Here is a 12,040-nt window from a genome sequence, read left to right as displayed (position 1 = left end):
GATGCAAAATTGCCATGGATGGCTCACACACTTCAAACGAAGACGTTCTCGGAAAGCTCGGACAGGAAGGAATCTCATAAAAAACAATAAGGAAGGGACATCTCCTGTTTCTAGGCCATGAACTGAGGAAGGAAAAAACTTGAAAAACACCAACATAAACAGGACAGTATGAATGAGATAGAGATTGAGAGGGATAGAGGGAGATATTCTCAGGAAATCTGCAGAAATAAGTTAAAGCTGCTTGATGACATTTGCAGATTGAGAAAAAACCAAACAGGTTTAGTGCTTTGAAATGAAACTATAATGTTGAATGTTAAAAGTTGCTGAGTGTAAAAAATGTGAACAATAGTTTTGTTAAAAATCGTTTCTAGAATAAACAGTCACTGTGGCAGTTTATTGAGAAAATTAGTGATATCTCCCTATATTTGCAGCTTATTTGCGATATTTTTTTGTACGGTAGGGTGTCTTATGATACAACTGAACTACACATACATGTATGCATCAAATGTGATAATTCCAGGGCTGCCAACTCTCACTCATTGAGAGTGAGACTCACTCATTTTGGTCCTTTCTCACTCTAAAACTTTATTTCATTTGCATGCATTTCTATTGATCTCACTCATTTTGACTCCTCAATTATAGCATTGGCCTATGGGAGTCTCACTCTCAACTAGTTTCAAATGTTGGCAGCCCTGTAATTCGAACCTCTTTTTTTAATCACTTAGCACTCTAACAGAGACTCCAACTCTCCCGCTTTCGACGGGAGATCTCCCGCCGAAAGCCCATTTTTGCAAAATCTCCCGTTCTCCCGCCTGAGTTTTAGTTTCTCTCGCCTGGCTCTGTGTCTCCTGCTTGAAATTATTTCTTACTTAGTGTTATTGTATGTTAAAAAAAAATAAGCCTTAAATAGCATGAGAGAGCATCTAGAAACCTAGAGCTTCCACTTTATAACCCTGGCCGCAAGTAAATTCGTGCTTTGTGCTCGTGATGTGCGCGAGCCAAGTTGGAGTCTCCCGTTTAATAGGGGTTTCAGGCGGGAGAATCTCCCGATCAGAAGGTGCCTAAGGTTGGAGTCTCTGCTCTAAATGTTAAAGTTGCTTCAACAGACAATTGACAGAGTGGCATGGAAAAACATCACGAGCCATCTCGTGCTACTGAGGGATGGCGAAGCTTAGAAAATCATGGTCGCCCACATTCTGGTAGAATATGGCACATACAGTGTAGAGAGTGAAAAGGACACACCGCTTGGATGTGATGTAATCCTGTGGTGTTCTCAGATGATGGCATCTCTTTCCCTGGTCCACCCCCTCCCCCTAGACTCCCCCTCCAATCTCCCCCCCCCCCCCCCCCAATACACACACACACTGCTCTGCGCCATTATGCAGCATACTGGTGCTTCTCACAGTCTCATGCCTCCCTGCTCCACAAAGACTGAGTGGAAGAACCCAGAAATAAATCAAATATTCAAGAATTGTCGTCAGAATGGATGTTGATATGAACATACTTATGTGTACTGCATGACAGACATTGTGTATGAATGCCACCATGGGAACAATAACACTGCAACCCAGAGTACAATATAACTGCTTAGAATATTTTTCACGGGTAGTTGTTGTAATGGATCCTTCCATATCTAATCGGGGAAAAAGAAGAAGAAAAAAAAAGGCACCGGAAATACTATACTTTACTGTCAGTAATTGATTCTCACATAGATTTGAAGCTATGCCAAATCAGAAAAATATGACATAAAAAAAAACTGAGCTTGTTTGTTCGGTTGCCTACTCATCAGGTCACCGTTGTATGCAGCCTCTCTCTCTCTGTCTCTCAATTGTTCATGTAACGGTAACTCTTTTGCAATCTCATAATACCAATATTAGTACATTAGGATTGTGTGTGTGCTTGTTTTTAGATGGCAAGTCACTGAGTAATACATTACCTTTGTGAAATAAATCAAATATTCAAGAATTGTCGTCAGAATGGATGTTGATATGAACATACTTATGTGTACTGCATGACAGACATTGTGTATGAATGTCACCATGGGAACAATAACACTGCAACCCAGAGTACAATATAACTGCTTAGAATTTTTTTCACGGGTAGTTGTTGTAATGGATCCTTCCATATCTAATCGGGGAAAAAGAAGAAGAAAAAAAAGGCACCGGAAATACTATACTTTACTGTCAGCAATATTAGTACATTAGGATTGTGTGTGTGCTTGTTTTTAGATGGCAAGTCACTGAGTAATACATTACCTTTGTGATTCGATTTTCAAGTCTACTTGTTTCTTGCACACTCCCAAGAAATATACAATGCAAATGAAGGTCAAAGGCCATGATCAAATGATGAAATTCTGATCTATTCATAAGAAAAAATCTATAAAACTTAAGATTTAGTATATCTGATTTTTATAAGAAATGGAAAAAATGAATATGAAGTATATGAAGGGAGGTATTATACACATGTTGTGTGAGGACAGATATCACTTCTTTGCTGTACATGTAGTTAACCCTAGAGTAATGTTATTCAGTCTTTGGGGGCAAGAACATTCTGGAATCCATGACCTTTTCTTGCAGGAGCTTTCAACAAATTTCATTTACAAAGACCCTCAAACTGAGCATACATGTATATCATCTCAGATCTGTTAGAATGAAGTGTCTCTTGTTGTGTGTTCAATTATTGAATTAAATGTTACAAATAATACATTACCTTCACACTCATCAGTCCATAGTTGTTGAAACATGAACTCATTTTCACAATCATTCAAATATCAAAATTTTTCCCCTTCACCTTTATAGAGCCTGAAAATATTGAAATAGATTTACAAACGCGTAATTAATGTTGAATAGACCAAACCAGACAAACTACAATACATGTATATTGAAAAACTGCTGTAACTTCACAAATAGTCTACTACACTGACTGTACAAGATTCTGCAAAGCTTTTCGTTTTGAGAAAGAATTAATATTAGATTTGTTTGATTTATTTTGGACGTCATAATTTGGGGTGGGGGGGGGGGGGGGAGTGGGGAGGAGGATGCGGAAGTGAAAAACATTATGAAGCAGTATTTACCATTTGTATTATGCATTGTGTTGAGCCTTTGAAGTTGAGAACAAATCCCAGGGACCTACCAGTAAATATCAGAAAGACGTACAATACCTACATACTTTGCCTTTTAAGTGACCTTCACTGTCGGATCGAATGGTTCAGACTCAGAAGCTTGATTTCATCGGGCAACGTTAATGTCAAAAGGCTACTGCGCGGGAGCCCTACATGTAGATTGTCCGTTTTGCGCTCATCACATATTGCTGTCGATCCTCTCCTTCCTTTCCATCGTATGATTTGCAAAGCATGTTGATTTTAGGACAATTCATCTATCAGACTTTTGATATATACTAACAAGTTTTGGAATTTGCATATAATTTTTATGTTGTTGATGTTCAAAGGGTATTCCACTTTTTATACATTATGTTTGCAAATGATTTGACTTTTTTTTTCAGAACTATGGCTTTAGAGCCTTAGTCTAGATTATGTGACCATTATTGAACCCCTTTTGTTTAACGTCTGTGACAAGGGTCAAATATCACAATCTTGAGAGAATAAATCCACTCCAAAATTTATGAATTTCATAGGAAAGAAAAAAAAAAAGCCTCTGTAGCACAATGCAAAAATGAACAAAATTTGATAAGAAAAAAGAAGTTATGACATTTGGAAATTTCAAAATTTTTCTGAAAACACTTCTTGACCATTCATAATGAATATTCAAATCAGCAAGTCGATGTCATGCTCTCATAATTTCTTATTCATTTCATATACAGAAATGACAAAAGTCTCATACTTCAGCTTTATGAATATAAAATTTGCCTTAAAACCACCCCAAATAAAAGATGTTAACTCTGAGTGATTTTGGTATGAAAATATGCTTAAGAATTTTTCCAAATTGCATATATAACACACATGAAAAATTGTGAGGGCATGATATCATCAACTTGCTCATTTGATTATTCATAAGGACTAGTCAAGAAATGTTTTCTGAAGAAATGTGAAATTTCAAAATGTCATATCTTCCCTATTTCTTATCCAATTTTTGTCACTTTCGGAACATTCTGTAGGGATTTTTTTTTCTCTCTCTCTCTTTTTTTTTTTAGAGCTTGTTTATTTTTTTTTGGGTGGGTTTCCTCTTTAACAACATTTATGTTTGTAGGAACTTATGCAGAACATAAAAAGGAACATTGGAGGAGATTAAAAAGCCGAAACTAACTCCATGAAAGGTTACGTGCAATCTGATAATGATGAAATGAAATGTATCACAGTTTGAAGGTCATTACGACATAACTTGGCAATATATCAGTACCTGAAACTAGCTGTCATTACCTTGTGACCACAGTTTATTACCCTGAAAGATAGATGATCCAAACCTTTAGGGATAAGCATACAAGAGAGTTCATGATGATCATATTCATTTTGTCATTGTAATTTGAAGGGTGGCATTTACCATATTTTCAACGACAGTGTTTTGAAGTTTGATAATGGGTTATGAATAATATATTTTTGAAAAAAAGCTTACAAGTATAGGTAGTTTTTTTGGGTATAAGGAGCAGAGACATAAACAAATGGTCTTTCAACAGAATGTAAAATTAGAGATTGTCCTCTTTTAAGCAGTATCATGGAAAGTATGAAGCAAATTGTGTGATAGTCATGCAAGCAAGATGACAATTTGAGAGTCACATTGAGTAAAATGTGTGAGATGAATTACTGTTATTTACCACAGCCCCTAACTCTCCTTTCTGTTGATTTTTTCCACTTAAATATTTTCTGATGCATCTCAGAGTGTTGGGCAGATATCATTATTACATTTCAGTCATCAAAGCTTTTGTTTTTTACCTTTTTGATATCGCTGATCTTTCCCTTTAATGTATAGCAGAGGGTTGTTGTCAACACTGAATTGGCTAGAATCCCATGTTCTGGCATGATATACCAGTAATCAGAGTGTGGAAGGAGCTACATAGCATAAATGAATATCTTGGCACGGAGCAACAGATTTCCTGTCTGATAATGTTTCTCTGTTATTGATACTGTCATTACAACTACTGCCAATGTTAATGGCAATGATGGTGATATTGAAAGCAGTGGAAATGCCAATGGTAATAGCATTTGAAATCATGACATCATGTCATTGTTACCGTCCTTATTGTTTTGTTATTGTTATTGTCATCATTGTTGTTACATTTTGTATCTGTATTATTATTGTCCATTATTCAATTTCATATCATGACAACCCAGTATGCATTATGTCATATGCTTGAATGAATGAAGTATGAAAAAAAAAGTGTGTCATTGAAAAAAGGCAAAGTGTATCTCTGATATAGTGATTTTTCAGTCTTTTTTATGTGAATTTAAATGCATTTTTTTCTGTATCTTTTGTCTCACATATATATCCATACCGACAGCCACAAGGTTACATGGAGTGCCCAGTCCCATATGGTATTATACACGACATCCACGCACTATCCCGATGGGAAGCCGGGCAGAACGCTTGTCTAAGAATCGTCCTCAGCACAGGATCAGTATTGCTGCAGGTGAGTGATACAGGAGAAGTGGCAGCGAGATGCCAGTTTGACCGAACTGTGTACAAATGTGTATCTAATTTTGTGTACACATGTGTGTGTCCTCATGCTTACATGTACTTTTAAATGGAGTAGCCCTAGATCTCCCCTCCCCTCCACCTGCACCATTTGCATAAAAATAAAGATAAAGAAAAGGTATCTAAGACAGAATCTACCTCTGTACCTTTACAATTTATTCTTCCAAATGTACCTTTTTTTTTTCACTTTGAAGATGTGATGAAGACATAGAGGCGATTTCATGGGCAAAGTATAACTTGTAGAGAATGAACAATACTGTTTTATCCTGAGATGCCAAACAGAAAATGCAGTTCTTGTCTGATGGAATATAAAAGATATGTGCAGGTTTTGAAAAAAGGGGCTACCACCCGTAAACATCTGTATTGCCAGGTAAAAAATTCTTGGTTTATTGCAAAAATCTTTTACTACATTCATATGAAAGTTTTTATTTTTCTGCATAATTGCTTTGCAGCCTTCTGTGCCTCTAAATACTGGACTAGATGGTTTGCATTCAGAAAAAAAAAATTGCAGTATAAGTATATTTGATATTATGATGATGATGACGACGATGATGATTATTGCCATTATTTTCATCCCCACCATCGTCAGCAGCATTGTTTTTTAGTATGAGGACAGTAGAATTCTAAATTGATGCGCATGATTGATCGCTTGGCATGCTGCCTAGCTACTCTCACTAGTATCATTTTGCTCAAGTTCACAAAGGAAGCAAGATGGCTATCTCAAGAGTGTCTGGCCCCTATCATTTTCTCTACTTAAGTGGTGGTTTTTGTTTATATCCTTTCTTGAATAGCTTGAAAGTGATAGCTTACCATTGGCATGGAATATTAATGATAAGGGTCTCCCTTCTCCTGAGAGCTGAATAACCTTCACATTGCATGGCATTGGGCATTGAAGACATACTTATTTCTCACCAAGTGCATTGTATTTGCAGAGTGGGATATCCGTGACAGAAAAATTTACACAGCTGCTTAGCTGCATAGTTGTTTAACTTGACATTCCATGCATTACAATGGATATTTCAGGGACCCTTTAAGCAACTCAGATGAAAATTGTGTGCAATTTTTCCCATATCATTAGTGTATGTTGGAAATTGCTATTGTTGCTGAAATCATCTAGAATTTAGTTCATCATGAGAGATGGGTACCAAAGCAGTCTTTGTCATCATTCCCAAAGATAGATATCTTGTAGCACTTTGCTAAGCAGTTTGTGAAAAAAGAGAAAAGGGCCAAATATTGTTGGCTGCAAACAGCAGGACCATTTGCATTGCAGTTGCATAGCAGGGCTAATCACTCATGCTTAAAAGTGTAGCCAAGCCAAGTGCATTTAATAAGTACATGACTGTAGGCACATGTCCTCATACATAGGGTGTTCATACCAAAAAGAGGGCAGTCTGAATGCCCTAAAAGGGCCGTCTGGCACTATGAGGGCAGTTTAGATGTTATAAAGCTGCGTGGGGCGCGAGCAATTGTTCAATTTACAGTCAACCAATCAGAATTGAGAATTAACCAGATGAGGTATATGATAGTACATATTTGCACTGATTGCAGATGGGTGAATGTAATAACTATATTGTTGGTTGATTTGAAAGTGACTAACTGAACTATTCAGTATTCAGCAGCTAAATTATTCTGTAACAGGAGTTTTGTACTGTTAAGCATTTTCTTGGCTTATGAATAAGAAGCATTTTGCAGATCTCAGAAGGAGTAGGGTGTTGACATGCTAAGCTTTTGGCTCGCGCTTCGCACGCAATCGTTGGCGCTGTAACATTAGCAACCTTTGAAATAGTCTATGTGTGTATAAGTCTAACATTACGCAAACAATCAGATAGCGTGGTTGAGTCACAACGAAAGTGCATAAAACAGTCGCGAAACATGCGCTGACTTTTCAAGAACTTGAAACCGATACTGACAAATTGTAGACAGTGAAAGACATGAAAAGAAATTGTGAGACAGACCAGTTATTCTCTGCAACGAAGGAGATGCTCCCTGTAAGAAGTTAAACTACCAGGTACTTGGTTTTCGTTGGCTGACTTCATTCTAACACGTTACTGTAAAACCAGAAACAATTGCGGCATGAAACTTTCATGAATTGCCACTGGCATTCAATACATTGTGCAAACAAGAACTTTTGCGTACATATTGCTTTCGCAAGTCTTGGCTCCTCACGAAATTGGCAAAGTTTTGTGCACACAACTATTTCTAGTGTTACAGTGTTCATGTCCTCTGCCCCTCCCCCCCCCCCCACCTGCACAATACACAAACAGAAAAATAAAAGTGCGAATTGCAAGTTCATACCCACATAAGCATTTTGAATGATTGTCTTTCTCATTCGACAAGTCTCATCCCATCTACCAAAAAATAAAGAGCAAATGTAAAATAAATGAAAAGCAAAAGCAATTACACTTACACACGCAGGCACACACACACATATGCTCAAACCCAGCAAAAACAAACAGTGTCACTTTGGGAACGATGCATCTCACACTCATCTGAATTTCCTTCAAAAAGAACAGTTTTTATATGCTCTCACCTAGAAAATATATTAGCTGGTCAAGGCATTACAGATACTGTCACTATGTGTAGGGAAGGTAAGGATAAAAGGTAATTATACGTGGAACTTGTGCGCGCTGTCTTGTTATCTGGACGTGTATCAGTCGCCATCATACCAACTCTCAGATAATCGATTGCCACACGATGCAACGCATGTGCCGCGATAGTGAGTGTTTACTACGGAGCCTTCTGGAGGGCTTTTCACGTGCGCCGAAATGTGAGCCGCCGCTAGAAATGTAGAACGCACACCTGTGACCAGCGTCCATGATTGTCGAGCATGTGTCATGATATTGACATTACCCAAGTGTTTGATACACTGCCGTAAGTTATTTTACGCTCCCACCCTACACACACACACAATACTCATTCCATTCAGGAATTTGTTATGCCAATATACTGACAGTCAAAGTCAACATTGTTGTCAGTGCTTATCCAAGTAACTTGTTGTCAAATTGTTCCGAGTGGTAGTCATATTGACTCAGATAAAGTGCCTGATGTTACCAATTCTTTGGGTCAGTTTTTCAGCAGTCAAAATGCCTATTTAGTTAAGAATTGATAGTGATGCATATCATATGCTTTCAAAAATCTAATTTTCTGCTCAGTGTCAAATAGGGAATATAAATAGGGAGGCAGGCTTTTTTTTTTCTCTTGTCAAATCTGATGAATTCACAAATTAAGCTGGCATGCACAATTCATTTGACCAGGAAAGGGAAATCTGAATTAAATTGGCCTCCTGTCACTGCAACTTATGCAATCATTGTATTGAATATGCATACATAGTATGAGAAATGCAGTGCCTGCGGTACAGATTGTACATACATAATTCCATATAAACCGGTAATCAGAAGGTATGTTCAGAGGGTGATCCTTATCCTCAAGGATAGTTCTATGAGGCGGCAAGTGTTGCACCGTCGATTTCATGGACGAAATTACTGATTTTCGTACGAAATCAACCGTGCGACACTTGGCGCCTGATAGAACTTATCCTGGCGCTTAAGGATCACCGTCTGAACGTAACTAATGATTGATGTCACTTAATTTTGTTTGATTTTATAGGTGAAAAGATGGAATGATTAGGCTGCATTGCAAAGATGGGTATATGTAGTGTACATAGTATTTAACAAAATGCCTGACTGCATTGCGCTATCATCAATCCAGTATGTGTGCCTCATCTGTAGCTCATGGAAGTCGGGTGAGGGTGAATATCTATCACAAGCACTAACACCGAAATGTCCAGTGCTGGGGCATAAAATGCTAATTGTGAACTTCCTCAGGGCTCAGAGTATGTGGGATCATAATCTCTTTGACCCAAGAGCATTATAGACGAATGATGTGTCAGTCATTTAACGGGGTTTGTATTCCCTATAGATGATATTAATAGGCACATTCACACTCACTGGAAAAGCGTGATTCATATCAAATTCAAATCATACTTCTTTTCCGCTCTTGTTTGTTTTTTTGTTCTTTATTCGACACTTTCATAAAAAAACATCGCAGTGGATACACACACACAAAAAAACACATTAACACATTTACAATCATACAACCCTCTGCAGGACAGAGAAGGAAAAATAAAGACAATGGAAAAGAAGCATTATAAAAGTGTAAGGGCACAACAGGAAGGCTGATTGTCTTATATGAACTGATTTAAGTTTGTACATACTCAGGCAAAAGAAATTGCGATCCAAATCACACTACGAAGGAAAAGTTGTGACCCAAATCATTGGTTCAAGTGAGACCAAACTGTGCATGTGTGAATCTTGGAATGTGACCTGACTTTGACCCGACTGTCTCGTACACACCTTTCATTGTGGGACATAAAAAACTGACCACCATTTTGTAATGCATTCATACATACTTTGCAGTGCAAACAATCATGACTACTGTGAAGAGCATGACTATTTCAGAAACATCACTTTTTGTGATGCATGGATTGTGATTTGAATGTCACTAATAGTCACAATTATAATGTCCATGCGCATTAAAAAATAAATATATATAAATTTTTTTGTCACGATTCCAGTCGTGAAAATAATCGTGCTCGTTAGTGACTATGTGAACGGGCCTATTGTGAAAAGGCGATGTCTTCTCTATGGCTAAAAGCTAACTTTAGCGCAGAGTTGTCAACCTAGCGGATTGTTCATAAGCCAATAATGGGGTGCTGCCAGCGTTGACCATGTCATCGAGTATGTCAACAGACCACAACATCCTGTCTTCTTTCCCCTGCAGCCTTCCGTGCCAGTAATATAGCCTTCTCCGAGCCTAATTAATTGGTAATTTATCCTTCGCAACCAGCAATCTGCATACATAGTGCGTACATCCCTTGTGGTTTGGTTATGTTTTGTTTTGTTTCGTTTCGTTCTCACGCCATCTCTACATTGCGATGCTACTGGCAATTCATGTGTGGGTGGTCTGTGTCAAATCTCTCCATCCATGCACAATCAGGCTATTTCTTGTAAACACAAGTACAGATTGTTCACAAGAGAGTGATTGCAGTTACTAGGAATAAATCTCTGTACAGGCTCTCGTATGTCCAAACGTCCAAAAGATGTGTCTTCATCAAACCGAAATTCAAACTAGCGGGCTATTTCGCAGTTTAGGAAAATAATCCCATAATAAGAATGCGCGTCTTCATCCGCTCGAAAAGTTCCGCTTGGGAAATTAGCCCGGAGTTGGTGCATGCATACTTTGCATAATTACTCTGCTCACGCAGCCACAGAACTCTACGTAGAGTTCTATGGGCTTTGATCCGTGTGCAGTTCGAATGATGGGATCAAGAAACTTTGATCTGGTGAAGAAAGGTCTAAAGACGAAGGGATTTAGGTTTACTAGAGAGTCAGGTCAAGGGGAACTCAGTATACACATGATTCAGAGGACAGAGTAGCCTTTTGTCAAGGCCCTCTCGCTCTAATGGACGAGCGAAGCGAGCCCAACCGAGCACGACAGCGCGAGGGCCTTTTGAGATCTGCTTCACATATTAAATCATGATAAGCGGACCCTACTGAATATTCATATTAACAGGTTCCAGTCGACCAATGGAATGGCGTGCTCCCCACATTCTCAGCCTTGGTGTTGTCATGCCCGTTCACATGCATCACTGACCACCTGCGGGGGTCTGTGGCGTGCATTCGCTGTATTCAAAGCGGGTTCGAGCAGACAGACACGCTGATTGGTCGACTGTTGCTCCCGAAATCGGGGAGCAAAAGTCGGTAATTCAAAGGGTTAACAAAAGGATGCGAAGCAGATCTCAAAAGGCCCTCACGCAACCCCACTCAGCTGGGCTCTCTTCACCATACAGTGATAGGGCCTTGACAAAAGGCTAAGGACAGAGTGGATCTGTGAGAATTAGGTGTGCGAGTCTAACTTTGAAACTGTTTAAACCCATTAGCGTAGCAAGTGGGTTTTAGACTGTTTCCAAAGTTATACGAGAGCATCCAATTGTCACCGATCCAGGAAATATGCCTGTGTATCATTTGTTCTATAAAATGGGCATGTAAATTCATGAAATTCAACCTTTTTCCATATCACACGTCCTGTACGCCTACAACACTATACAATGCTTGAGCTCAGATATGGACGCGTTTCAAAATGGCATTGCGTTTAAGCAGTCTACTGAGTACTCTCAGAAAGGTGATTGTGGTCTCTAATGCATTCCAAATTGCCCTTTTCATGGCGTTTCGGGTCTAGGGCAATTACCCCCTGGGCAATTACCCCAGACTCTTCTCCTGACCCTAAACCTAATCCTAATCCTAAACCTAATCATACCCCTAACCCAAACCCTAATCTTTTCTCTAACCCTATCACTAACCAGTAATTAGCTGGGGGTAATTGCCGGGGGGGGGGGG

General features: G+C 38.7%; 1 protein-coding gene across 1 annotated transcript in view; it reads left to right on the top strand.

Moving 5' to 3' along the window:
• Positions 1–12,040, top strand: part of LOC139736174 (C-Maf-inducing protein-like) — a 100,330-nt gene that overhangs the window by 29,798 nt on the left and 58,492 nt on the right. The window contains exon 2 of the mRNA XM_071646908.1: positions 5,452–5,580. Within this exon, the coding sequence (XP_071503009.1) occupies positions 5,452–5,580 (129 nt within the window). The remainder of the gene's footprint in view (positions 1–5,451; positions 5,581–12,040) is intronic.

Source organism: Diadema antillarum, unplaced genomic scaffold, assembly GCF_040938485.1.
Source record: "Diadema antillarum isolate AM-2024a unplaced genomic scaffold, OU_Dant_1.0 seq00000633_RagTag, whole genome shotgun sequence".
Lineage (NCBI taxonomy): Eukaryota > Metazoa > Echinodermata > Echinoidea > Diadematoida > Diadematidae > Diadema > Diadema antillarum.
This window is presented reverse-complemented; position numbering and strand designations above follow the sequence as displayed.